The sequence below is a fragment of the Thermothelomyces heterothallicus genome (assembly GCF_042370625.1).
Source record: "Thermothelomyces heterothallicus CBS 202.75 unplaced genomic scaffold P884_scaffold_1, whole genome shotgun sequence".
In the NCBI taxonomy this organism is placed as follows: Eukaryota; Fungi; Ascomycota; class Sordariomycetes; order Sordariales; family Chaetomiaceae; genus Thermothelomyces; species Thermothelomyces heterothallicus.
In genome coordinates, this window is record NW_027192562.1 from 420659 (window position 1) to 446883 (window position 26225).

Here is a 26225-nt window from a genome sequence, read left to right on the forward strand (position 1 = left end):
GCTTTTGACTAGGCCGCCAACGGCAAGCAGCGGCAGGGTTCTTTGGCCGAAAACCCGTCAAAAAAGCTGCCTAAAATGGTGAGGGCTGGCGTAACCTGGATGACTTGGGCAGCCCCCGGACCCTGTTTTGCCAGCAATCCTCTTGAGTGCGAGCAAAACTTCCACGGGCAAGCAGGGTCTGACCAAGTTACGCAGTAACGCCCAACCCCGCAAGAAGCATTGAACTTTTGACGAGGAGCGTCTGGTGACTCAAAAAGACGGCTTAAGCGATGATAAGCGTTACCCAACGCATCCAGCGCTTCCAGAAGCCCAGTGGAGGTTAATTATCGTCAAGGTTGCAATGCTCCTACTATTGTCTCCTGAAAGTTCCGGCTGTGACTCAGTCGGCTGGGGTTGGCTAAAGAGCACAAGTGGTCTTGTGGGCACCAAAGACGACGCCCAGGGAGCCACAGTGCGTCAGCTGGGCACTTCCTTAGCAGTACCCAAGATTGAAACCCGCCAGTTAGGATCTCTTAACTGCGTAACCTGGAAACTCGCCGAGGGAGGTCAAAATACGAATTGCCCTATGATGCTGAGCAGCATGTAGCCGATTATAAATACTCTTGCCCAGACGACAGAGAATGGTTTTCTCATTTCTCAGCTCGTAATTCCGTCGTTTTCCTCGTACCTGCAAAAAGCCTTCTAGATGCTGCCGACTATGCAGCAAATACTTTATGGCCCAGGAACAAGGCAACTTCAAACAGCCAAAAGAAGGAAGGAGACTCCTGCTAGGCTCCGCTACTCGATCCTGCCCCAACTCCAGATGTTCAACCCAACTTTGATCCCCCTCTTGACGGGCAGACCGGCGTGCCAAGTCTCTTCGTAACCCCTTCCCGTCCTGTCCGCCATGAAGTTTTCCCAGAACACGGCATTTCCCGGCAGAGGCTTGAACACAACTCCCTTTCCCTTCTCTCCCTCAGACGCGCCAAATTCAGCCCCGGACTCGGGACACTCCACAAATCGGCACCACCTCGGATCCTGCCCTGCTCTCAGCAAAGGGAACTCCGTCCCTCCCCCTTCGAGCTTCTCCTCCTCCTCCTCCTCCTCCTTCCCCCCCTCTTCATGATGACGACCGTGACTCTGCGAGAGGGAACCGTCGTCGACCCAGACCATGAAGCTGCTGACGCGGCCCCACCCGCCCCTGCCGGTGCTCCAGTCGAAGTGGTGGGCGTAGTGCCCGCCCGCGCGGTACCGCTGCACCCGCAGCCGCTCGAGCCACACTTCGTCGCGCCACCCCTGCAGGGCGCGCGCCCGCTCCTCGACGCAGCGCACCGGCCCGGTCCGCGGCACCACCGCGACCTCGGAGTCGCGCACCGCCGGGTCCCTCTGGGTCGTCCCCCCGGCGTCGTGTGTGATCGTCGACGGGGCGTAAAGCGGTTCACTTGTTATTGAACGCAAACGATGAAGGTTTTAGGTTCCCCGGGTCAGCAGCTCTTCGACGGGAAAGAGGAAGGGTGGGCACCCTGAGGTAGGTACTGATGAGAAGTACAGTAGGGTAATGCCGCCCAGGAGGAAAAAAAAACGAAAGGAGAAGAGGCAGGAGACAAACCTTATCTCTAGTAGGTGAGCGCGTTCATCTAGGGATAAGAAGTTCTCGATATAGAGCACCAATGGCGCGCGGGAGAAGACATGGACCGTATACGGATTCGGGGGGCAAGCGGTCTGGTTCCCTGGTGATTCGAGCGCCAAGAGGTCTTCGTTGAGTTGCGGCCGCGGGAGCCGGTGGATCTGCGGCGGCGGGGAGGAGAAGAGCTGGGAAATCGGGTTGGAGAAGAAAAGGAGAACCGGAACGAGGGCTAGAAGGTAGGTAAACATCTTTCCTATGGCATTGCGAGGTGGTGTGTTTGCGAGACCAGAATGCGGGTGAGATGAGCTCCGTTTGAGACGTGAAAAGTGGGACTATGGCAACCGAGACGACTGATCCCTTGTAATCCCGAATCTCGGGACAGAAACAACCACCTGTTGGAAGAGGCTACACTCCCGAGTTTGTGCTCTACCACTCGCGAGTTGATAGAAAAAGAGAGACATATAAGTTTCTTTCCTCATCTTTCTCATTCGCCTTCCTGGTATGTTTCTTTAGCCTTCTGGTTTGTTTTAATCCACTTATCTCATACCGCTCTCCTACAGCTTTTTTTCCCTTTTACCGCCTCCTTTTTTATGGAGTTTGATCTATATCCTATAGCCTCTCCTTTCACTGGTCTTTTCTCTCTCTCCTTTTTTTCTATTCTCTTCTTTCCCCTTCGTCTCTTCTTTATACCGTTGTCCCTCTTCTTTCCTATCCCGTGTTTCGCCTGTTTTATATCTTTTGACTCTCAGGCACAAAAGTCGTATTGCAATAGAAAGAATATCACAACAGAGCAGTACGGGTGAGAGTGGGACGCATCATGACGGCGAAGAGAAAACCAGAAAAGATTACTAACACCATTATCCAAATGATCTATGCCAGAAGGCGGCCGAAACAACCCCGGTAACATACGCCGGACCGTAGTATCCTCAGTTTTGAAGTACCGCCCATACTTGACTCGCGAAGAGCTGCAGCTTCATAATGGTGAATATAATAACCCCCTCTCCGGGGCCCGTATCTCTCAGGGAGAGAAACGGGAAGCTAAGTGTCAACCGGCCCCTAAATATACTCAACAACCCGGGGCTCGTGGCATCCCGTGTAATCACGATTCTCTGTCGCTGTACCGGAATTAGACTCATGGTAATCTCTTTGTCGTTTCTCGCGGCTGGGCCGCTTGGTGGCCCCTCCTCGTGACTTGGAGGGAGTTGTCCTGAAATTGGTTGGCTTGCCGGCAGTTATGGCCCCACCCGACCCACTTGGAGGCAACACTGCCTCTTGAGACAACTTGCGGCACAGCGTTTCCAACAAATCCGATATAGTGTAACGGTTAACATATCGCGTTTTCACCGCGAAGCTCGGGGTTCGACTCCCCGTATCGGAGTTTAGTTGATGCCTAACTCACGCCGTTGACCGCACCCGGATCACTGGGTGCAAGTGACATTTTTTGGGTCGATGTCGTGGCCCGCTTTTGTTGTTTTGCAATCTCGGGGGCTGAACTCAGAGTGTGCCGCTTGGGAAGGCGCGAACCACGGGATGCGCCTCGCATCAACTCTCGTCCATTTTCCCTCCTTGCTCCATTTTGTTTGGATCTTTCCTCCCAATTTTCTTGACTTGATATCATCTCACAATTTCATTATGCATGTCAACGAGTGATGGGACATGGCACTGTCTTCGACTCCATCATGATGGTTTGATTTGGGATTGGCGTGATTGATGCGATGCTTAATACCGCCCATTTCCTCGACAGACGCGGCGGCGCGGCCAGTGACGGTCGCTAGCTCGGGTTGGAGCAACGCACGCCCCAGCATTGCCCGGCGGTGGCAAGCAAAAGGTATGTAGATGTATGTACTGCCACGTTCAGGTAAACAGTGATGCTTAGAGGGCCTAGTGCCAACCCACGGGTGCTCAAACTCCGCCAACGCAGAGGCGTGTACGGAGTACATAGGTACTTATGTATGTACATACCTTCGAAAACATTGCAGTACAGTGAGCCTCAACGCTCGAGTCGCAGTTCCCAGCTGCACCCCGTATCAGATCTCGAGCAAGTTCATTCCACAAGGACATTAGATTTATGCGCACCGGTCATCCCAAGAACTGGGTCTCAACATTCACCCAGTTCGATTTGTCCAGGCAAGTCACAACGCGAGGATGTACGATGCATGTCCGGAGAAAAAAAAAAGCAGACCGACCAACTCCTCTGTCAACCCCATCCAGGCCTGAGCCACTTTTTATTACCGAGCCGGCCGCCGAAAGACCCTTGAAAATCACCACATTACCCCAGTGAGAATGCTTCGAGAACTCCAGGAGGAAAAGAGGAGATGTACACCAAAGGAAGAATAAAAGGGAATAAATGAAAAGAGAGAAGAGAAAGAAAACGAAAAAAAAAAAAACCTGATCAGACCGCTGCTGCCCGTTCACGCTTACTACCCTGCCGGCCCTCTCGTCTTGTTCTTGTGGGCCGCCAACCTCTGGTCCGCCGCGTCCGCCCACGCGATGAGCTTGTCCAGCAGTGCTCTTTGCGCCACGAGATCCTTGTACGCCTCGCCGAGTTCCTCGAGGGAGCTGCCGCTGCCGCTGTTCGCCGCCTGCTTGATCTGGTCGCGTCTCTCCATGGCTGCAACGTACGCTTTTCGCCGTTTCTCGACTTCTCTGTGAAGGACGTCGGCCATCTGTTGAGGGTAGCCGCGCCGTCGGTGGTTGGTGTACCACGTCTCGATTTTCTCTGTCGAGGTGGGTTTTGGTTAGTCCGCTGGAAGGGCTCTATGCGGAAAACAGGGGAAGAGGAGGGGGGGGGGGAGGGGAAGAAAACGAATGAGAGGGGAGGCAAAGAGCGACGTACTGAGGTCAACGCCGGTTTGCGCCTTCATCTCCTTCATCTCCTCCCTGGTTACCCGACACCTCTCGTCGTTCACCAGAATCCTCTCCTCGGCCTTGGACAAAAACACCCTCAGGACCTCGGACGGGAAATTGTGCCGCGGTCTGGACGAGGTGTGGGAATGGGCCCGCCGCTCCTGCCCCTCGCGCGGGGGCGGCGAAGACGATTCCTCAGAGTCGTTCCCGCGAAGGGTGACGCCGGTGGGCTCGGCAGGAGGGCAGGCGGCGGCGGTGCAGCCCAGCGGCGGGAACGAAAAGGACGCTCGGGGAGAAAAGGACGCGCGGGAAGGGGAGAGCGGAGAGCGGGGTGTGCCGGGGGGCGGCAGGCGACGAAGCCCCTCAATGTCCGGCAAGCGTCTAAACACGGGCAGCGTGGGGAGCGCGCTGCTACTGCTGCTACTGCTGCGACTGCTGCTGCTGCTGCTGCTGCCCGGCCCGGGGGGGCTGTCGTGGCCCCAGCAGCTCGAGGCCTCCGCCGAGCGCTCGGCGGGGGGCGACGGCATCATTGGGGGTAGCCGCCGCGGGCCCGCCCAGTCGTCGCACGCCCGCCCTGACCCTTCCGGCCTGGAGTAGGTGTAGTTGTCGGGAGAGGATATGAGCCCATCTCTATGGGGCCAAGCCCTCGGAGGCGTCACCCTGTCTGGCGGTGTGTGATCTGCTCCGTAGACACTACCTGGACCCATGGGGTTGAGAAGCTAGTGTGCGAGGGGTGTCAGCTTTGGGTTTGATGAGGAGAGAGGGGGGGGGGGGGGCGGAGATGAGATTGACGTACGTCGCTGACTGCGAAGCCGGACTTCCGCGCCCTGGGTTCGCTGCCCCCGCACTGGCTGCTCTGGCCGGGCTCGTGGTGCCCATTGACGTAATGAAAAGGGTTGTTGTTGAAGTGAGGCATGGTGACCGGGACGAGATCTGGTGTCAAAGTGGGAAATTGCCATCAAAAATCTGCCTTCGGAGTCAAGGTCGATTGCTTGTGTCTGACAAAAAAGGGACGAGAGCCGGCTCGGTTGGCGGCTCATATAATATAGCAGAAGTTGCGCTCGGTGACATGTGCTGATGGACCGACGGACTCCTCGCGATGACGGGCGTGTTGCTGCCGTATGAAGGTTCGTCTCTGCAACCGATGATGGTGCATCAATGCATGGCGGACGGTGGCAAGCCCGCGCACCGGTCCGCGCCAGCTGGAGCAGAGACGATGCCACTTGGGCAAGGCCTCAGAAAGCCCGGTAACGGGGGAGCAGTCTAAGGTTCGACAGCTGGGAAGCGCCTAGCGCCGGCAGGCCCGTACTATACTATGGTACGGGCACAGTTTTGGTGGTGCTCAACGCATGCGTGGGATCGTTCCCGGGTTTCCTCGCCAACACACACGTAGGCAGACACACAAAAGTAGCAATAGGTGCTGGAACGCCGACAAGAAACCCCCGCGAGAGGCTCAAACAATACTTTTATTTAATATACCTGTAGGGCGGCGCGAACTCACCCTTCCCGCACCGGGACAATGGCTGTCCCCATCCGGAGTGGGCATGCGAGCCGAGCAGGCCGGCAGGCCCAGGGGGTTGTGTTAGCGTAGCCAGCGAGAGCGGGAGTGCATTCCGTCCATTGGGCCTCCTTTGGTTACCTTGGGTGTGATCTGTATCCCTTCGCCCACCTCGGCGTTACAAGAGCCACCCCCCCTCTTAACGGCTAGACAGGGGTCCTCGGCTGTGGACCGATACGCGGTAGCGTAACTATGTTATTGTAAAAAGTAGGTTGCAGCAGCCGGAACACCCAGGGGGTCCCCACATGTGGTTCCCCCAACCTTCCTTTCTGAAGACGTCCCCTTCGCTATCTAGGTACATACAACAGACGTCATCCTGGGTACTGTAAGTTGTGGTTGTCCACATGTGCAACCGGGTGTCGGTGTCGAGCACGATGTGTCAACAATTTGTCCATGGTTGGAGCCAACGCTGCCATTCGATTTCGTACTTTTATGGATGCCATGCATACTGAGTACGGAATTACCTCCTTTACGCAGAACTTGCTGCCTCGCGCAATCCGCGTCTGAGCGATGGGCATCGCCGACCAGTGCAGGCGCACCTTGGTTTCCAGGGCCACCTGCTTGTACATACATAAGGTACATACCTTGTCCGATCTTCACATGCGATCGTAACTAATGTACATGTGAGATTCACGTTTTCTAAGTACCTTACATGCAGTGCGTGCGGGGCCCGGAGGCAGTCCGGAGGCAATCGTTGAGGTGAGTTGGGCTTGTAGGGTCTAACACTCACTCCACTTGAAGGTCGAAAAAAAATAAAGGTAAAAAACTTTGCATATACTGCGTATCTGAGGCAGGCAACTCGGAACCACCCGCTTCGGTGATCCAACAGATATCTAAAAACACGGAGTCCCCCTCAACGAAGGAGGGGCAATCAATGCCGAAAGTGGTATTGTCGACGAACTTCTCCGACACTGCCGGCACGCAGCGTTCCTCTACTACATGAGCCTTCTGCAGCGACCGGAGCTCCCTGCAGTGCTGTATGTAAAGAACAAGATGCACTCAGGTCTCGCATCAGCTCCAGCCACCCAGGCCCGGACGGCTAGGGACAGCCTCCATACCTCGGGCACCGAACCAGGCGAGGCCGGTTGCCTGCACTACGCGGTTGCTAGGTATGTAACTCGTGTATTGTTGTTCCATGGCTTGCTCGTCCACGCTTAGGTACGAAGTACCTCAATGTATGTATGTACAGTACAGTACCTTTACGGTATGTGCGGTTGTACCTCTGTACGGATTACAGTAAAACAAACATACAGCGCGCTTAGGTAATTCGCCGAGGCAGGATATGCTGGGTTTGATTGGTCATTGTGCACGATTGGCCTTGTGTAATCCGTACTTCTTGAAGGTTCAATTCCAGTTGCTGAGCAAAAGGAATGCATTGTGTGCACATGAAGTAAACCTAAGGAACCTCGAATATGATGTGCCGGTGGGCCGCGGCTTCGCGGCAAAGTCCTTTCAGCTCAATTGGGGCAACAACACCCAAAATGGGGAAGCGCCATCGCCTTCCCCCTTCAGAGAACCTTATCACTCAAGCATCCCAGGTCTTCAATTTGGCCGCCTAGCCTGGTGGTGCCCATCTCACCTTCCGTTCCGCCTCTGCCAATCTTTCTCAATGACCAACGCTAGCAATTGCAGGTGCTGCCGTAGCCCTCAACACCGCCGATTTCACTCGCAGCTCTCGTTGGACTTTGACGCAGCAACCGGACAGAAGAGAAGGAGACGGACAGCCCGCACTCCTGCAGGTCTCGGCAAGCTCTTCGATCTGCATCTGCCCAGCCTCCCCTCGGCCTCGGCGACGTCGACGTGTCAGGAAGGAGCCAGAAAACAGTTGATCTCGCGTCAAGTCAGACAAGTTCGGCGGTGAGAGGGACCCCGAACACGATCGCACTACACTCATCTCCCGACGAATTGCTCTTTCCAAGTATTTAGAGGCATTCATCCCCAGCGCGCCGCTTGTGGCACCTGGGGACCTGGGTTGGCGCACCGCTCTGTGGCCCATGGGAATGGGAGTGTTCGCAACAAGAGCCCACGGTGTAAGTCCCATGGCGCAAGGCAAACAAACTTACGCACGCCTGCGGCCCCCACCTCACCGTCACATTTCGAGGTGCCTTTCCGACGGCGCAACGGCGTGTTCACGAATGAAAAGCCAATCTTGCAGGGGCGGGCGGCGTATACTGCGTAGTCGCCTCGCCACAAGGTTTATCCATGCCTGCTTGGGAACGACTTGATGCATTGACCCAAATCTTCCGGGACAAACGAGCCTCGATCGGTCACAAGCAGATCACAACATCGTCCGTTGAACAGGCGAAACGAGCTGCTGCACAACCCCAGGTCGCACATATTGGTGGACTCTTGCCGGCGCCGGCTGCCAATCTACCAGTCAGTTCATGAGGCTATAGTGTGTCTGCCCGACCCTCACCCCACCTCACTCGCTCACCCTCCCGGAAGACAAGACGCTCTTTCTAGCCTGTCATACGATCCCCTGTATTTTCGAAGACCTCGTGCCCAAGACAATGGCTAGACCCCAAAACACCGAGACAAGCATGGCATTGCGTAACCCGAGGCATGAATCAACTACACTTGAGAAGCGGCCATGTGTACTATGTAGTGCTACCGCACACGTATTGTCGCCCTTAACAATCTACCCCGGGGAATACCTACTTCCAACTGTTTCGCGAAGTCCCGGAAGCCCTGCCTGGATCTGGCCCAATGCATTATAAAGTCTCCGAGAGGTGTCACATCGCTCACCGCGATATGGCCGAGCACCCCTCTCAGAAGCGATGGTCCGTCTTGTAGACCAGACTTGGCATTTTATACTCGGCAACGCTCAGCCTTGGCTGATTTCACAGCCGACAACCTATGTATGTATGCGCATACACTAACTAGCCACTTTGCTTGCTTTCCCCCCTGCCCTCCCCCACCTTCTTTCTCCTATATCACTTGACATAACGATCACGCCGTTACACGCCTCTCCGGAGGTGCCATCTGGTGGAACATAGGTCTCGGCCAGGCTTTGGGTGACATCTGATGGCAAAAAGCCTCGGGCCCGTTCAGGCCGCCTGTCACTCATGTTATATTTTGGCTTGTTTGACCCGGTTTACAATGACGGCGGCCGCTATCATCACGACCACTACCAAACTACAACTGTCCAGCACCACACCCGAAGGAAGTTTCCTTGTTCGGCGGCATACATATTTGTCCTTGCTGCAACGGCACGTCGATTTGCTGCCGGTAGCCTGCGATGCCGTGTATGCTCGCGCCCGTGGACAGATTGAAACTGGGGGGGGGGCTTCCTCCGAAAAGCCTTTCTGTGACCTCTTCTGCGATGTGCATGTAACAAGATCACTAAGCAACTCGGACAACTGACGGCATTCGGTCCCTAATTTCTTCTGCATGCTTGAAGCGAGAATTATCCGCTTTTTCTTTTGTTGGGGAGAATGAATGAAGCTATCTCGACCCTGTCGCACGGCTGTGTAAGCCACGGTACTGTGGATGTACAGAACAAGTTCGTTGGTTTGATGTACGTGGAGTATGTATGTATTCCGTATATACGGATTACATGCATACATACCGTACATACATACATAGTTAACCCCCTGCGTTCTCATGATAACGAGACCCCCCGCCGTTCTCTTGCGGAAGGGTCTGTCAAATGTCGAGAAAGCTGGTCCCCGACGAGACACTTGCCGAAACGGGCAAAGTCTCGTCACGGAGTGGAACAGGCATGCAGGCATGGTCGGGATCGAGCGGCAATGTGCAAGGCAAATCCTGGACTAATGTCAAGAGTTTCAGTCGGCCTTCCGATTGGAAAGCCGACGGAACGCCAGATGATGAAGCCAGAACAACAAGTCCAGGACCACTCCATGCGCTTGGCCGAGAATCCTTGAACGAAACCGGCTACGTCCGCTGCTTGCTAAATAGTATACGAGTACGAAGCACTGCCAGATGGAGGAGAGAAAAGCAGGTCCATGGATCTGACCTCTCGGTTTCACACGAAAGAAAAGCGGTCCTTTAACCCGAACGACAAGCTCTCGGAGAAAGGGAGGGAGATAACTAGAGAGAGCAGAGTTACCTAAACGCGGCAGATTGCTCGGACGCCGCAGGGTGGACAAGGACGGTCCAGGTTTGTGACTCCTGCGGAGTTACATAGTAGTTTAGTGTCTTTCCGTACTCCGTCACAGTCCCCATCGTTCGCCGGTCAGGCGGTCACCGACGGCCGCCCACATGTCGACCAAGCTTGCCTACGGTAGTGTACTATGGTAGGTGCGAAGGTAGTTATGTATAATACAGTACGGATCCGTACTTTAACACTACTTGTGGTTATATCTTTTATACTCTTCGCACGGCGTATGGGGTCATTCCCACAAATTTTGGAAGAGAAACCCACCAGAATACTCTTCCTTTTTACCATTTCGTTCTTCGATTACTTAGCTGGCTGGTGATATCTAGGGACTGTGTGGCCTGGCATCTTGCAAGGGGTTAGTTTGGCTTCTTATAATAGTGGAACGACGACTAACGTTACTATGTAATCCGTCCTCCGTAGTGATTTGGAAAGCGAAAACGTTGTTCGGGACCCTTGCCCGTCAATCCAGCCTGTCAGCAAAGTTACCAGGTTTGATTCCGGTAGTCAAACCTGTCAAGCCCGGGTTGGCTCGAACCGACAGGGCGGGGCCAGAGAAAGGTGGGAACGTACATAGTAAGTGTACCGACTATGTAGTGTAATCTGTATGCTGCGCATGTTACAAGCAACGTTTGCTGCGGTGTAACAATCACCTGATTCTCTCTGGGTTCTTGCGAGGTTCGCGGAAGGAATGTGGAGATGCGGGAATGTGGGAGTGAAGGGGGAAGTGGAGCGCATGGAGCCAATGGCCCCTTGTCGCGGTCCTTCCGTTCTGCCCCCCACCCCACCCAACCTTCTGGGGTGAAGGTTGGGTGGGCCGCCGTTGAAATGACATTGGAATGTCGAGCCGAGCCTCCTGGCGACATACGTTCCACTCTCCTGGTTTGAGGAATCCGATTCCCACCATGACGACATGTCAAAAAGCGTACGCAGTAGTTATAGGACGTTGTACTCGCGTCCACGATGCCACCCTCGTCGTTCGACGTACGGATTACTGTAAGTTTGACCCCCTGATCAGGTATTACCAGGTATTACCAGGGGCCCAACTCGAAGATTATAGTAAGCTTCGCAGCTGAAATCAAGACGCCATAAACTACTATTAAACTACGTTATAAGCAAGCAGGTGATAAGTAATACATTTACTAGTTACAATAGTTTTAGACTTCTTTATCCTTTTAGAAGTTTTGCTAATTTTTTGAGGTGGTTGTTGTAAATGGGCGGCGGTACTGACCGGAAGGCATTGCCAGGGAGTTTTTCCGTGGTGCCCTGGTCGGTACCTGGACAGGGGGTGAAACTTTAGCACGCTACCACAGTAGTGTACAGAGTAACTAGAGAGGCAGGTAAGCCGGCGGATGGCCTGTCATATAACCAGCCCATAGCCCTGTCGTCCGAGATGAACCCGAGACGAACGCGTGATCAAAAGTGATGCCTGCTTCTAGTTCTTCTGGTTGTTTATCTGCTCATTTTCTCCCCCCCCCCCCCCCACCCCCCCTCTTCCTCTTCGTCAACGACGCCTCAGCGAAAGGTGATGAAACACGCTCGTCGGGTTTCTCGAGGAGACAAGGGTTTAAGAGGGGTGGACTGAGATTGCCCACGTTCCCAATAATTTGTTTGTGTCTCGTGTGAACTTCCTGATATGGCCAGCGCCGAGAGCAGGGGTTGTGAGAGAGAGGGGCTGAGGGCGAGGGTAACAACAAATTCAAGAGCGATCTGGTGGGACTCGGCTTGACATTTGACATTTTGACATCGAAAACATGCGCATCCATGGGCATGTCAAAATCTCGAGTGGGGTCTGTGGGGTTCGGCAACCAGAGTGGACTGGGTTTTCTGCGCATGTGATTTAACGCTTGACGAGACGAAGGCCGACAAGATGGCGAGACAGAGTTTAACAAAGTGGAATCTTTATGGACTTCCCTCTTTCGACATATTCGGGTTTCGAAAATCGAGAACCCGCCTGCTTCTTCCGGGTTTCACCGTCGGCGAGTTGCCCGCGGGCAGCCAACTTTTGCCGAGGTCATTCCGTTGACATTCTGGCCCGCAGACCAAATGTCGTTCAAGATCCCTCAGCACGACAGTTGATGTGTCAATGCGAGACACGAGCCTCCTGGGGGGCCGAGCAGCGGACAATTCTGGGGAGAGGGGAGAGTTGAGTGTGTAGAAATCCCCAGATTCGGCGTCAATTGCCCGTTCAATGGAGGGGCGAGACCCTAACGACAAGGCGCATACACTACAACTACAAGTAACCTCAAATGACGGGAGTGCGTCTGACGCGCATCGCCAAACCGCGGTTTTCCGGACCGAGGACCCTCTTTTGGACCCCTCGCCGATGCAAGTTGCTCTTGCAAGGCACGCTCTCGCCACTCTTCCCCGCCTGGGGATAGCGTTAAGGTTGGGGCTTGGTTCGTGCGCCTTCGCCTTCCCGCAGCGGGGCGTGCCAAAAAGCTACAAATATTAGTTAACGTACGGATTACTTACCGCGGTTGTTCTTGAAACACACACACACGCACGCAAGCACGCACGCACACCCCTCCACCCTGAGATCCCCGGGTGTCCGGGGGTTGTGGGGTCCTGTTTGACAGACGCCGGACCCCTGATGAGCGAACGGGCCCGTTAACCAAACAAGGAAGTTCTCGGTGATTGGAGGGGGTGAAAGGAACGGAAGGGAGGGGGGTGGCCGTCATTTTCCTTGTTGCCGGCAATGTCAATCTTGCGCGAGATGACAGGAAGGGAGGAACCCTTTTCCCGGCAGGTTATTCTTTGATCCGAAGCGGCCATGTAACTAACTCGGGGGAGCTGAGGCTGACCTCCCAGCCGTTGCCAGCAACCTTAACTCGCAGTGGGATTAGTTAACTAGTAGGTTGTGCAACAAAGCAGCCGGCCACAGCTGCCAGCCCGTTCGACCACAAGTGACGGCCGCCAAGACGGAGCATCCCGAGTCCTCGAGACCTCATACCTTCTCTCGCGCGGCCAGTCCCGTCCCTTTCTCGCCCCTCCTCCTACTTCCGAATACCATGGACGCGTGAACACCGGGGGGAGTGCGTGGCCGATCCCGTCTTGTACCACCCAGGTTTCAAAACGTCAGCTCGTGGGGACAGCACCAATGGGTAGAGCGAAGCAGGCAGGTGTTTTTTTTTTTTTTTTTTTTTTTTTTTTTTTTTTTTTTTTTTTTTTTTTTTTTTTTTGGGACGGCCGGGAGGACCGCACATGTGTTGCAGCGGATGCATCTTGTCCAGCCGCGAGCTTAACGAGGGGATTTCGGGTATGGAAAACCAAGACCAAATAATTATTACCAAAGACAGCTCGGGGCGAAGTAGAACAACGGCGAAACCGTTGAGCATGCGGTCTCTTTGCCCGGCTCCCTCTCCCCCCTGATCTCCCGCAGCGGCAGGTAATGTACATATTCCGTGCAAAAAACCGGGTTGATGCTCAACAGCTGCTACGCTCTATCGCATCAACAAATCTTTATCAATATCCCCATCCCCTGCCCATAACGGCCGGCCCTAGTGTATAACACGGAATGCCTAGACAGACAGAGTTGGAGTTGCATTGCCAAGCCTATCGACCGCGCGGGAGAGAGGGGGGAAAGACTGGGCGCCGCACTCCCGAGGAGTCACTGTCCCCTCTCGCCGCGCCCGATCCGTAAATACAAAGAACCGGGCGGAGCCCCTGGTTAATTATGGCCTGACTGGTGATGGAGAAAAGTGCATACACTACGGAGTAGTACACTACGGACTTAACTACTCCGCACGCGTACATGAGGTACATCCATACAACCGCAGCATCGGGGGGGAATAGTCACTTTCCCTTCTTTGCACGCCGAGTCACCCACCGTTGAAGCGAAGAATCCCTGGGCCGCGACGTTACCATAAACAAGGTCCATCACCCGCCAACCCCACGGGCGCGGCTGCCGGCACACAACGCAATTGCCCTGGCGTTGCAAACGAGGGCTCTGAGTGGTTGCATCATTTCCTCGAAGGTCAAGAAAGAGAGAGGGTGGAAGGTTTTTTTTTGGGGGGGGGGGTTGCTCAGGACGACGAGCACGTGGGCTAGATGTCACGAGTCGTGAGCGTTTGAAGCCAGACACTCCGATCGTCCGGACCCATTGAGTACGACATTGGTCGACGAAGCCAGTCGCGGCCTGGTTAGCGTCCCTTTCGGGCACGCAGTCAGAGACACCGGACCGTGACTGCAGACTCTATGGTCCTCCCGGCCAGTTTGTTTCTTTTTTTTTTTTATTCTATGGTTGTGCTGAATGTGGGTTGTGGGCTCAGGGCTGCGGTTGGCGTCCGGACCAAACCCTGTTTGTCTGGTTCTCCCAGGGATCTCGCCGTTTCATCCTGAACGTGCGTTGTATTACTCTGTAGTATGGTAGATATAGGGAGACGGATCACATACCTTGATCCTTCTCTGCTGTTGCTGAATCCGTCGCCGAGTACATTGCCAGACAAACCCAAGACCAGGACCTACTGGGAAAGGGATTATCGTAATACTATATATATCTCTGGACCCAAAAAGAGGGTCTCGCATTCCTGATCAAGAAATGGTACGGAGTAAGAGGGTGCCAGGGTTTCAGCACCTGCTCTGGTTTCAGATCGGCTGTGAGCTCTCACAACGCCTTAAGAGGCTGAAGGCGCAAAGTACACGCGTCGAGAGCAGGCATGGTGTTGCCATATGACAAGCACTTGGTACACGAATGGCTAAAATGTTCGCATTTGGAAGCGTTTGGGTATAGTGGAATAGTGGAAGGGATGTGCATGTACATGAACATCAGGACGAAAGGCATGGCCTGCGAGACGTCGGCCCAGGACACCACATGAGAACCGGCTTTGAAGGCGATCAACCGGCTCAAAAAAAAAAAAAAAAAAAAAAAAAAAAAAAAAAAAAAAGAAAGAAAAGAAGAGAAAAGAAAAGAAAATACAACAAGCTCACGGCATCCCAGCATAGAGAAAAAGAAACCGGAAATCATTTTGCGCCCGCGCCCCTTAACCTTTCCCATATTTGCGGCCGCTTTTTGGAAGCCTTCTTCAACGTGTCCTCTCGTGGCGTGTCATCCCTTGCCGCAGCTCCAGCACAGGATTCAGCAGCAACCGGTATCCCGGCATTTTGAAAACCCGGGTCGTTGCCCAGGCCTTCGCTCTTGGGATCGATTTCATCGTAATCGTGGTCGTACTCGTCCCCGAAATAGTCCACTCTCGGCTTGACGGGGTAGTCATCCTGGAAACCCTGCGAAGGAGTCCCGGAATTGGAGCATGCCAGGTTGCTGGCCTCACGCATCTTGTCCAGTGCGCTGGCAAGCGGACCAACAAGTGGCGCCTTTCGCAGGTCAAAATCGTCATCGTCGTGGTCGTCGTGGTCGTCGTGGTGTTTCGCGGGTCCTGCCCAATCAACTTCCCTGGAAGATTGGTCCCTCCCGGTCTCGCTGGGGAACGGCGGAGGTGGCGACCGCGGCGGTGGAGATGGAGGAGTATGGTCGATGGCTGCTGCAGATCGCATGGCTTGCGACTTCTTATAAAGCGCGGGGAAACGCGCCTCGAACTCAACCTCGAGCTCTTTTTGACGCTGCTCCACTGTCCTTCTGCGGTCAGACTTCCTCGCCGGGATGAGGTCTGCCGTCGGCGTGCGATGTTGGCTTGTAAACATGTCCAGCCACTCCCGGTAGTCTTCATCCCGCTTCCTCGCTTCTTCCTGCACAGGGGGGTCAGTATTCGGGCGTACATGATGATGGAGCAAGTGGGGGTCTGATATAAGGTTACCTCTGTGGGAGAGGGCTGCTGTCGAAGACTGTCGAGGTATTCCTTGGCTTCGCTAGTCATCTTGGCCCCGCTAATGTACTTGTCAAATGAAGCCGAGAACTCGCGATAATGGCCCTTGAGAATGAAGCACTGGCCCTGCCAGCCCTTCCGCCGGAACTTGTTGTACAAGGCCTCGGCGACCGGACACTCCCAGTCGAACTCGATGACCCTGTCGTAAAAGACAACGCACTTGAACTGTGACCATTTGCTGAAGCTTCGGCGGCTTTGGTCGTCCATGAAGGTGTCCTCGATCATCTCGAGCGATGTGTTTTCGACAAAGCTTACCGGGGCGCGCAGGTTGATGGCATCATGAATGTGGGACCTGTCAAAGTCGGTCGACGACCGTAGATCAACAAGGAGAACGCCCTTTGATGGATAAATCTCGAGTAGTCTAGACAGATGACCGGGAAGGATCATACGGCTGCCTTCCTGGGCTTGCCGCGAGTGGTTCCCGCTCCTGAGGCTCTGTAGGTTGAGATTCATCCTTTCTTGCTCCCGGCGATGATGGAACCAGACCTGTCTTGGTCAGCAGCGATCACGCGTAGTGTTAGGAGAAAGAACACACATGGATGTCCGACGTCTCCACCCCGAGATTCGAAGCAAAATGTTCTACAACAGCGATATTCGGTTCTGGATCCTTTTGGAAATACTCCTCTAGGCGTCGGACAACGTGCGGAGCCATCTGATGGCCCTCGGGAACCGCTTGGTCGGGTTGGAAAACAGATTTCTTCCATGTGCGAGCCCGGTTCAGAATCATTCTCCTCGAGATCCCGTCTGCAGAAGATGGCAGATCATTCCTGGGCCCGTGGCCGTCATGTTGGATCCGGTCAAGCGTGCGCAACGAACTGGTCGAGGGCGCGTTTCTGAGCGGGCCGGCCAAACTTCCCAATGACGGCTCGAGCCTCGGGCCTGGGGGCGAGGACGCGTCGGGCACGGGATGTTCGAGCTGAGAGCCCACCGACGCTCTGATGTGAGACGCCAACCTCGGATCTGTCTGTGGCTCTCGGGAGTGAGAGAAGGCAGTGGAGTGGGGCCGATGAATGCTGGGACCAGCAGCTGGTTGCTGTGCATTATCCAGGCCCTCGTTTGGCCCATACGTGGCACCAGACAGACAGGACTCGGCATCATCACGTACTAGGTTCGAAGCCGGGACGTTCTCGGAAACGGGGACCCCCGTAGATTCGGGTTCCCGTGCTGCCTTCTGGGACCCAATAAGGTTGTTTGACCGAATGAAGGCCACGAAAGAGCAGGCCGGGTCGTCGGGGAGGAAATCCCAGACCATTACCGGAAGAGATAGTAAGAGAAGGGTAGAGTGGCTCTTGAAAACCCCTTGGACCTTGACGTATTTTGCAATGGCGGGGAACGAGGCCAGCCAAGTCTCCCAGTCGTTCAGGTCCAATCGTTGGTCGTCCTCAAGGGCCAACGAGATCAGCACATGTGGCTCGTCCTCGTTCGGCCCAGACGTGTCGGGGATCCCAAAGTCCGGAGGAGGGGGAGCCAGAGGGTACTGCTCGACGGGGTTTCTCCCTTCGATCATCCTTGGAGGAACCGGCAGGTTCCAGTAGGTCAGCTCGTTCGGCGGCGAGGGAGGCAACCGTTTCCTGGGGACCAGTCTGCAGAGCTCGATGCTGGGTGCCCTGTGATTGGAAGTCATCATGAAGTGGACTGGTGTCGATCGCGCTTCAAAGTGTTTTCCGTTGATCAGGATGGGCCGCGGGTGCTTCAGGCGGGCAAGAATCTCGGCGTGGAGCATGGCAGCGGAGAAGGTCCGTTGGCGCCACTCTTCGAGCACTTCGATGAGGGAGTTTGTAAAAGAATACCTGCCCGGATCGGGGGCAATGGCATCCCAACTAGAGGCCGAGATGGTCTCGGTGATGCTTGTTTTTCCGGTTGGAAAAGTGGCGCTTGCAGCTCCGGCACAGCAGTCAAGGAGGATCATGACGTCTGAGACAGATCTCTCCAAGAGGGTCTGGATAGCCGACCATCTGTTGACCATGATGAGTTCCTGGCGATTCCGGTACGGGACAGGGTGACAGGAGGACTTACTGAAGCCACGGGGATTCGGGGCGGCGATTGCTAATCGGGGTTAGGGCGAGTTGGAAGCAGGAAGCGAGTGAGCCGCAACACTTACGCACACCAGGTACTCTGCCGCGCCTCGTCGATCCGGGCGTGGCCACCGTAGTAGACGATGAAGAGCGTGTCTTCGGCTTCATGCTGCTTGACCATATCGCCGATCTTGAGCATCAGCTCCAGGTGCGAGTTCTCGGAGGGGATGGGGAAGATGTCGGTCTCGAAATTGTAGTGCTCGCGGAAGCACTTTTCCAGGTCTTCGAGCTCCGGCAGGACAAACAGGTCATCGGACTTCCAGTGCAACAGCAGAGCTAGCACCTTGGCGTATCTCTGAGAGCGGCCGCGGTTCGGGAATGCCCTGGAGGCCGACTATTCGAGCAACATCAGGTTAGACCGCAGTAGTTCCCTTCACCGAGACAAGCACGCAAGTGCAGGGACAAGCGGCTTACATGCTGGAGGGCCTGGGCGAAGCTCTCGATGTGCCTGACATGATAGCTCACCCGGCTGATGTCGTGGGTCGCCGGCAGCGAGCCTTCAGTGGCCGAGCCGTACTGCGCAAGGGAGGTTAGCCCAGGCCGGCTCTCGAAGAAGCCGAAACAAGCAAGTGTTCTTCGTCCGGGGCACGTACGGCGGAGTCGGCGCTGCTCATGCTGCGCTCGTCGTTTGCCGGCCTCCTCGTCCGGAGGGTCATGAAGGACGGTTGGTCCTCCATGGCGGAAGAAGAAGGCACGAAGCCCAGGAGTTTAAAAAAAAAAAAATAAAGAAAGAAAGAAAGAAAGGGTCTATCCCTGGTACTGGATCCAGGTCCGATGCGTGTGTCGTCCCAATACGCCGGAGCCGCCTCGGCCCCACGACGGGAGCAATGCTTGGAGTTTGATGGCTATTGGTAGAAGAGTTCGCGAAGACCGGGGGGGGAGGGGCGCTATCGGTGCTGCATTCGTCGGTTCATCGCTTTTCTCTCTTTCTCTCTTGGGCCTAAGTCTCAGGACATGGGGAGAAGCCCGAGACGTGTTTGTTGCCAGATGTCTGTTGCCACTTCAGGGGAAATGCTCCAAAGATGGCTCATGGCGCCCGTCGTCGGTACCGTGTTGAGGGTGCTTCTCCGTCTTCCGCCGGCCCAGGAAGGCTGACTGCGGCCCTCCCGGTCACCGAATTGGGCCTAGCGCCCCGCAGCCCCGGTGTTTCTTTGGGAAGGAGCCAGGAGATCGAGGAGCGGACCCAGCCAAGAAGCGCGAGGTTCCTCGCTGGGCCAATCGGAACGCAAAACTGGCTCAGGCTGCACTGATCCATGCCTGCACGTTTGAACCGTTTGGCAGGGCGAGGCCCAGGCAGCTGGCAAGGCGTGGCAGGAGCTGGCACCTAGCGTTGGCGTAGGGATCTCGTTCGAGGCAAAAGTGAGGTGCATGCTGATTCAGCTACTAGTACTACATTACGTACTGCCCACTAAGGTAGCGCCTTAGAAGCGCGCAAACTGCCGACGGGAATAACCTATTTGTGAATTGCTCGGCCTCATCTCGGCAGTCCTGAGCCATGCGCGAGCGGATCACCTATGTCCAAAAACTGGGCGACTCCTTGGAGCCTTCGGCGGTCACGGTCGACAGCAGCAGCGGAATCAGCGGCCCCGAGGTGCACGCCGTCCGAGAAGACCGGCTGACGATAGCGCTCAGCGAGCTGCCCCCAGAGCTGCGGTCGTTGGTTACCGATGCCCAAGATCTCCATATCCGATGGGTCAGCGCGGCCTCCTACGAGCTGGTGAGCCCGCTGCTGGCAAGAATCCCGCCTGGCTTCCATCTCTTTTACAGTCCGGGGAGAAATGATTCTGGATCGTATGCCGTCACCTCTTCACCAGTAGCAGACTCTCGGACTTTGGCTGATGTCTGGGTCTAGAAACAAGCTGTGCTCGACGTTGGCCGACATATTTGGAGAGATCTCCTGTTCCACTCCTGCTGTAAATCGCCGTCTAGGTAAACTTGCACGGGCTGAATCCAAAGCTGACCGGCCCCTCAGAAATCATTCACGGATTTGCGCAATGGGCGCTTCCAGTACTTCCAAGAGCTCGGCGGCCTGACGCACTTCGTTGAGTATGCCAAAGGCCAGCTGTGCCACCCGGCCGACGATAATGGCTGCTCGGCCAGGATAGAAGGCCTGTCGACAGCCGGCTCACTCGATGTCTCGTACGAGGCCGGCCAGGATGTCTTGCGTATTACCGCCCTGTGGCCTTACCAGCGCCGGCGGGTGCGTGCCGCCTCGCACCCGCGTCTCCGCACCGAAGTGGGCATCCTCTCCACGGACAAGCCCAAGACGCTCGAAGCACACGAGGTCGGGATCTCGGGGCTTCTGACGGTCCTGGGCCAGGACTCCAAGCCGTCCCCGACCATGTTTTCCTTTGCCTCGCGGCACCGCGACGCCGAATCCGCTTTCTCGGCCCGGTTCCTCGCCCCGACCGGCCTCCACCCGACGCTCCAGCTGCGCCTCAGCTCCAGGAGCCCGCGTCCCCTGTCCGAAGGCGAGGGCGGCGACGCCAGGTCCTGCCACCCCTACGCCTACCTCACGCTCCCGCGCACAATCTTTGCCGACAAGTATCAGCTCTCAGACCCGCTCTTCCTCGCCTCCAAGAACCTCGCGGCCCTGCGCCACACCACCCAGCCGGTCGACCTCGAGGCGCCAGAGTATGCCATGAGCCAGTGGGGCTCGGCGATCCTCGTACAGCTGGCGCCGCCCGAGCCCGAGCCCGAGCCCGAGCCCGAGCCCGGGCCCTCCTCTTCATCCGCATCCCGTTCCCAGGGAAGGAAGAGCGGTGGGGACGGGCAAGACGGAGCGGAGGACGAGTGGACGGCCGAGATCCCCCTCCACCTCCGCTACCTCGCCCCGACGCGCGGCGGGTACGCGACCATCTCGGTGCCGTACCCGGCCGTGTTCTGGGCCTGCGAGCCCGAGCAGGAGGGGGCCGTGGCGTTCCCGCCGAATCCGTTTGAGAAGGCGCATCTGGGGTACGACGGCCTATTCGAGGAGGGGACGGTGTTTTGGCATGTGCAGCCGAGGCCGCCGGCCGGGAGCGTCGGCGACGGGCTGCTGGTGAACGAGGTCAGGGTGCCGGTGCTGGACGTGGAAAAGGCCGGGTGGGTCAACGCGGGAACGGCGGCGGCCGTGGCGGTCGGGTTTGCGTGGATCGTGTGGAAGCTGATCGGGGTCTACTTGCGCCATGGTTATGGGGGTGGCGTTGAGAGAGAGGAGGAGAAGGTGAAGAAGAGACAGTGATGCGGGGGGGGGGGCGTGTACACTAACTTGCGGGTGCGAGTATGCTTAGTATGCAGATGCAACGGTGACGTGACTTCGGATACTTTTGTTACATTATCAATTCTTTCGGCGGCCTTGCTGCCGACGGCGCCGAAGCTAGTGTGGCCTTGTTTGGCAAACGACGGGAGCAACTGGCAAAGACACGAGCTGTTGATCAACGAACGTGGACCTAGTGTTGTAAGAATTATTATCTTCTGTACTGCACCACAGCACGAATGTCAAGCCTTGGAAGCGAAGCCTGCCTCTCGAAACATCTCTCGGGCGACCACTCTTCTACCAAGTAGACACCGCAAAACCATTCAACCAATTTCAGCAAACCGGCTCTTCATATGTTACGTCGCGCTCCTTGGCGCCCACTTGTTCCCCCCGTAAATCGTTCGCCGCTCGAATGTCAACCTTCTTCGCCGAGCTTATCCCGATATGGACAAGCAGTGACGTCATTCTTCCATGTCCCTGCTTCCTCTCATAACCCATTAATCTGTGAACCACGGAGTATCCGACTATCGTACGTAGCTAAGTTCGAACCAGAAAAAAACAAAAAAAAAGTCGAGCAAAGCGAGGTATTCTTACGCGGGTTTCGCAGGACTTGTTACTCGGAAAACCCCCCTCTCCCTCCTTCCCCGCGCCTCGTGAGCGTGATGTGCAGATGTGAGCCCGCGCACGTGTGGTTCGCCCGCATCTCAATTTGTGCGCCCCTCGTCCAATTGGCATCTCTACGCTCCCGAGATCTCGCAGCAAACCCCCCACCTCCACACCTCAAGGGGGGGCCATCCCCATGCCTGAACAAGGATCATGACACGGTCGCCCGCGCCAGACTCCATCCCGACATGCCGCCCTGACCGGAGGGAACCTCTCTATTCGCTGTCTTGGGGACTTGGGTATCCGCACGTGTGTTGCGGGCGACTCGAATTTTTTTTTTCAAAACGGAGATCACCAGCGCGGACGGCCCCAAGGACGTTCACTGGGGGGAACGGAGCCAGATGAGGAGCCTTTTTTTGCCGTCCTTTCCTTGGCTTGCATTGGAGAGGTCCCGCCCGGGCGGCGCGAGGGGACGGTGACGTGGGTCTCGGCAGCGGGCTGTGGGAAGCGCATAGGTTGGAACCTGCCTAGTAGGTAAGGAAGTGTGGTATTCCGTAGCAGTGATATGCAGCTAGCACATGCCATGGCAGTCTCTGCATACACGGCGAACCCGCCCCAGGCTGTGCAAGGTTAGTTAGTGGTAGAGAGGACGTCGAGACAAGCAGGCTCTGGTATAATCAGCAGCGAATCCGAGGTGTATGGACAAGGACTAGAGACCATATGCAAGAAGTCTCTATTTAATGGAGGGGTGGCCTGTTTTTTCTTTTTTCTTTTTTTTTTTTTTGGTTCCAGCTCTTCCTCGTAACCCGGTCTCAGCTCCTTTTCTTCCCTTTTATCTCCCTCGAAACGCCCACATATTTTACTATTGTACCTGTTGATCTCCCAGAGCACTCGAGACACACCACCACCACCACCACCGCCGCCGCCGCCGCCGCCGCCACCATGTCGAACAAACCAATCTTTGTGGCCACGCACCCGAGAGCCTGCTCGACGGCCTTTGAGCGGGTGTTTATGACACGGCGTGACATTCTCAACTGCGTCCACGAGCCATTCGGGGACGCCTACTACTTCGGCCCAGAGCGTCTGGGTGAGCGGTACGAGCATGACGAGGAGGCGAGGAGGAAAAGCGGCTTCGCCAATACCACGTACAAGGATGTCACGGACAACTTGATGAGCCAATCCAACAAAGATGTAAGCACGAAGTTCATGTTTCTCTCTCTCTCTCTCTCTCTCTCTCTCTCTCTCTCCCGCCGGAGAGCACAACACTGACAAAACGACCGTCACAGGGCAAACGCCTCTTCATCAAGGACATCGCCCACTACCTCCTCCCGCCCGACCGGAAACCGGCCCGCATCGCGCCGTCCCTGGCCTCGGACGAGGGCGCAGAGGTCAACGGCGGCACCGCGGCGACCAGCGGCGCCGGGGCGGTGGCCAACCCGACCGTCGTCCCGCCCTCGCTGCTGCGCGAGTTCCACTTCGCCTTCCTCATCCGCCACCCGCGCCGCTCCGTCCCCTCGTACTACCGCTGCACCGTGCCGCCGCTCTCGTCCAGGACGGGCTTCCACCGCTTCATGCCCAGCGAGGCGGGCTACGACGAGCTGCGCCGCCTGTTCGACTACCTCCTGCAGGAGGGCATCATCATCACCACCACCACCACCACCACCGACCCTTCAGCTTCTTCTTCTTCTTCCTCCTCCCGTGCCAATGATCAGCAGCAGCAGCAGCAGACCAACGGTAACGTCAACGGCGGCGGGGGCGCCGTCAAGGTGACGGTGGTGGACGCCGACGACCTGCTGGACAAGCCGGCCGAGGTGATCCGGGCCTTCTGCGAGGACGTGGGCATCGACTACCACGACGGCATGCTCAAGTGGGGCGACGAGGAAGGCCAGCGGCTGGCCGAGGAGGCGTTCGAGAAGTGGAACGGCTTCCACGACGACGCCATCGGCAGCACCGAGCTGCGGCCGCGCCTGCATCCCAAGGTGAGCTTGTCCATTGTTCCCATTGCTTTCCTTTCCTTTCCTTTCCTTTTTTGGGGGGGCTTGTTTGTTTTGCTTCTTTGAATGCGACCTTGCGCAAAAAAAAAAAAAAAAAAAAAAAATAATGAATGCGGCTGCTGAGTGTACTGGGCTGCTGACTCTCAAAAATCAGAAACAACCGACAGAAGAGGAAGAGGACGAGGAGTGGCGGAAAAAGTTCGGAGAGGAGGGGCAGCGGGTGATTCGCGAGTGTGTGAACGCCAATGTGGCGGATTACGAATACCTCAAGTCGTTTGCCATCAAGGTATGATGGAATAGGCGTTCTGGGGCCGGGTTAGAGATATATCCCCTTTCGACTAGATGATCACTCCCTTCTTTGCTCCTTTCTAGGACAAATGATGACTTGCTGCTTTCCTGCTGCTGTGAAATGGGCCGTCTATTTGCGTGATATACAGTGTACAATACAAATACAGTCCTCAGCCAGCGCGGCCAGTCGGGCGCCCTCCTCCAAACTCGCAGAGACGGACGCTCATCAGGTGCCGGGAGGGGGGCGGAGGGTGGGGGGGCTACGTTGTACGAGTCACGGAGCGCTTCCGCCCATCTTCCCCACACAGTTGGACGTACGTCCCGCAAGACCGGTGTCTCTAGACAAGAAGACGATCATCACTCCTCCGCCTTGGGAGCCTCAACAGTCTCCCCCTTCTCCTCCCCCTCCTCTGCTGCAGCCTGCTGCGCCGCCTTCTTCTTGACTCCCTTCTCCGGCAGGCCGATGACGTGCGTGACGTTATCCGACCACTCCCGAGCGTAGTACTTGTCCTGCTCGTTCGCCCAGTACACCGTCGCTTGGTGCAGCCTGGACGCCGGCACCTTGGCCACGCCGGGGGCGTTCCCCCCTTCCTCCTCCTTCTCCTCCTCCTTCTTCTTATCGGCCCCCTCCGCCGTCTCCGCCCCGGTGGCGGGCTTGACCATGAGGTTCCCCTTGCCGCGGCCCGCCAGGACGGCGGCGAGGTCGGCGACGAAGGTGCCGCGCTGGTCGTTGAGCGCCCGGCCGCGCTCGCGCCGCGACATCTGCAGCAGCGCCGGGTCCTCCCACTCGAGCAGGTGGCGCTTCTTGAGCTCGCGCAGCTTCTGGAACACGCTGCGCCCGACGTCGCCCTTGCCCTCGCCGAACTCGATCACGGCCAGCGGGCGCCAGTAGTCCTTGCGGAGCTTCGAGGGCACGAGCTTCTTGCCCGTGAAGGCGAATTGACGGAAGGCTTTCGTAGGCTGTTTCCGGTTGGTTAGCCACGGGTTGTAGGAGAAGGAAGATGATGATGGTAGTGGCGGTGGTAATGGCGATCAAGAGTGTGAAGGGTAGTGAAGGGTAGGGAAGGGAAGGGATGGGATGGGCGTACATTCATCTCCTGGGTGAGCGAGTAGACAGTCAGGTTGTCGAGGATGTGGTTGTAAACCCAGATGCGCTCGGCGTGGCCCGGAGGCGGGACAGCCCGCGGCCTGTAGCCGGGCCTACTGAATCTTTGCTCTCGTGTCGTCGCCGGTGTCGGGACCCCCACGGGGGCCGACGCGGTTGGCGCCGGTGCTGCTGCCGCCTCCGTGCCGGCGTAGCGCACGCCGCCTATTGTCGTCGTCGGCACGACATTGCTGAAGATGGAGCGGCTGCTGAGCAGCCCCAGCCGCCGCCGTAGGGATTTCATTGCCGTCGCGGCCCGGCTGCCTTTTTCGAGCGCTGCTCCTCGTTCGTTTGGAGCCGGGGAATTGGCGCCGGAGTGGTCGGGTCGGGTCGGTTTCGAGAGGCTCGACGCGGTCTCGGATAGGAGGGGACGGCAAGGTGCGAGTGCAATGCAGTGTCGTGTGGTGCTTGTTCGTTGCTGCTGAGGACCCGGAATATTTTCTGGAGGCATGTTACACCAATCAGAGCGTTTCCTCCGGCCCCACTCTACGAAGTAGGTACAGATTAATCCGTACACGCAGCACACAGGCAGCTTGATCCGTTCGATCAAGGCTCGAGTTTGGATCCAAGAACCATATTCTCTCGCTCTTTCCCTTCGTTTGCTTTTCCAATTTGAAAAAACAAAGAAAAAAAGATTCATGCGCAATCACATGATATAATGATGGGCGCTCTTTTCGGCTCATCCTCCCACGCTACTTTAAATATGCCCTCGGCGGATTTGGTGATCTAATCAGAAGCGCGTCCAACTCACATACAGAGAGACGCAGACACACGCACATTTCACGACACACAGCCCAACTTGTCAGTAATTCTTAATGAGATGTAATTTCCCATTTTGATCCCCCGAGCCTCTGGGGGATGGTTTCATCTACCTCTAATACCCAGTGCCCATAAAATTATCGTACAAACAATCCATTGAACCAGCCAATGACC

The 26225-nt window shown here is 56.3% G+C and overlaps 6 protein-coding genes and 1 non-coding gene across 7 annotated transcripts; 3 read left to right on the forward strand and 4 right to left on the reverse strand.

Annotated features, from left to right (window-relative positions):
• Window positions 1–496: 496 nt before the first annotated feature.
• On the reverse strand, window positions 497–1854 carry P884DRAFT_214030 (uncharacterized protein; the record flags this gene model as incomplete). The annotated part of the gene is made up of 3 exons (XM_069439219.1): window positions 497–990; window positions 1165–1420; window positions 1589–1854. The coding sequence occupies 3 exons, from the start codon at window positions 1852–1854 to the stop codon at window positions 778–780; spliced, it is 735 nt and encodes a 244-aa protein (XP_069301433.1). The 3' UTR covers window positions 497–777.
• A 1058-nt stretch (window positions 1855–2912) lies between these two features.
• Window positions 2913–2984, forward strand: P884DRAFT_t3. The gene has a single exon. It is a non-coding gene; the product is annotated as a tRNA-Glu (tRNA).
• A 1042-nt stretch (window positions 2985–4026) lies between these two features.
• P884DRAFT_273789 (uncharacterized protein) lies at window positions 4027–5369 on the reverse strand (the record flags this gene model as incomplete). The annotated part of the gene is made up of 4 exons (XM_069442631.1): window positions 4027–4325; window positions 4443–4834; window positions 5021–5172; window positions 5250–5369. The coding sequence occupies 4 exons, from the start codon at window positions 5367–5369 to the stop codon at window positions 4027–4029; spliced, it is 963 nt and encodes a 320-aa protein (XP_069301434.1).
• Window positions 5370–15029: 9660 nt separating this feature from the next.
• P884DRAFT_214033 (uncharacterized protein) lies at window positions 15030–18745 on the reverse strand. Its single transcript, XM_069439220.1, has 7 exons — window positions 18619–18745; window positions 18440–18541; window positions 18052–18359; window positions 17967–17996; window positions 16486–17905; window positions 15882–16436; window positions 15030–15813 (listed from the first exon to the last, which is right to left on the reverse strand). The coding sequence occupies exons 1-7, from the start codon at window positions 18700–18702 to the stop codon at window positions 15091–15093; spliced, it is 3222 nt and encodes a 1073-aa protein (XP_069301435.1). The 5' UTR covers window positions 18703–18745; the 3' UTR covers window positions 15030–15090.
• A 682-nt stretch (window positions 18746–19427) lies between these two features.
• On the forward strand, window positions 19428–21248 carry P884DRAFT_288500 (PIG-X; the record flags this gene model as incomplete). Its single annotated transcript, XM_069443958.1, has 3 exons — window positions 19428–19816; window positions 19878–19938; window positions 19998–21248. The coding sequence occupies exons 1-3, from the start codon at window positions 19521–19523 to the stop codon at window positions 21246–21248; spliced, it is 1608 nt and encodes a 535-aa protein (XP_069301436.1). The 5' UTR covers window positions 19428–19520.
• A 1388-nt stretch (window positions 21249–22636) lies between these two features.
• Window positions 22637–24243, forward strand: P884DRAFT_233643 (P-loop containing nucleoside triphosphate hydrolase protein). Its single transcript, XM_069439889.1, has 3 exons — window positions 22637–23057; window positions 23153–23845; window positions 24015–24243. Exons 1-3 carry the CDS (start codon window positions 22809–22811, stop codon window positions 24150–24152), a joined length of 1080 nt encoding a protein of 359 aa, XP_069301437.1. The 5' UTR covers window positions 22637–22808; the 3' UTR covers window positions 24153–24243.
• A 304-nt stretch (window positions 24244–24547) lies between these two features.
• On the reverse strand, window positions 24548–25521 carry P884DRAFT_166423 (mitochondrial 54S ribosomal protein mL67; the record flags this gene model as incomplete). The annotated part of the gene is made up of 2 exons (XM_069437282.1): window positions 24548–25108; window positions 25237–25521. Coding segments are annotated over 2 exons (846 nt in total), but the record flags the coding sequence as incomplete, so codon positions are not given.
• Between the last annotated feature and the right edge of the window lie 704 nt (window positions 25522–26225).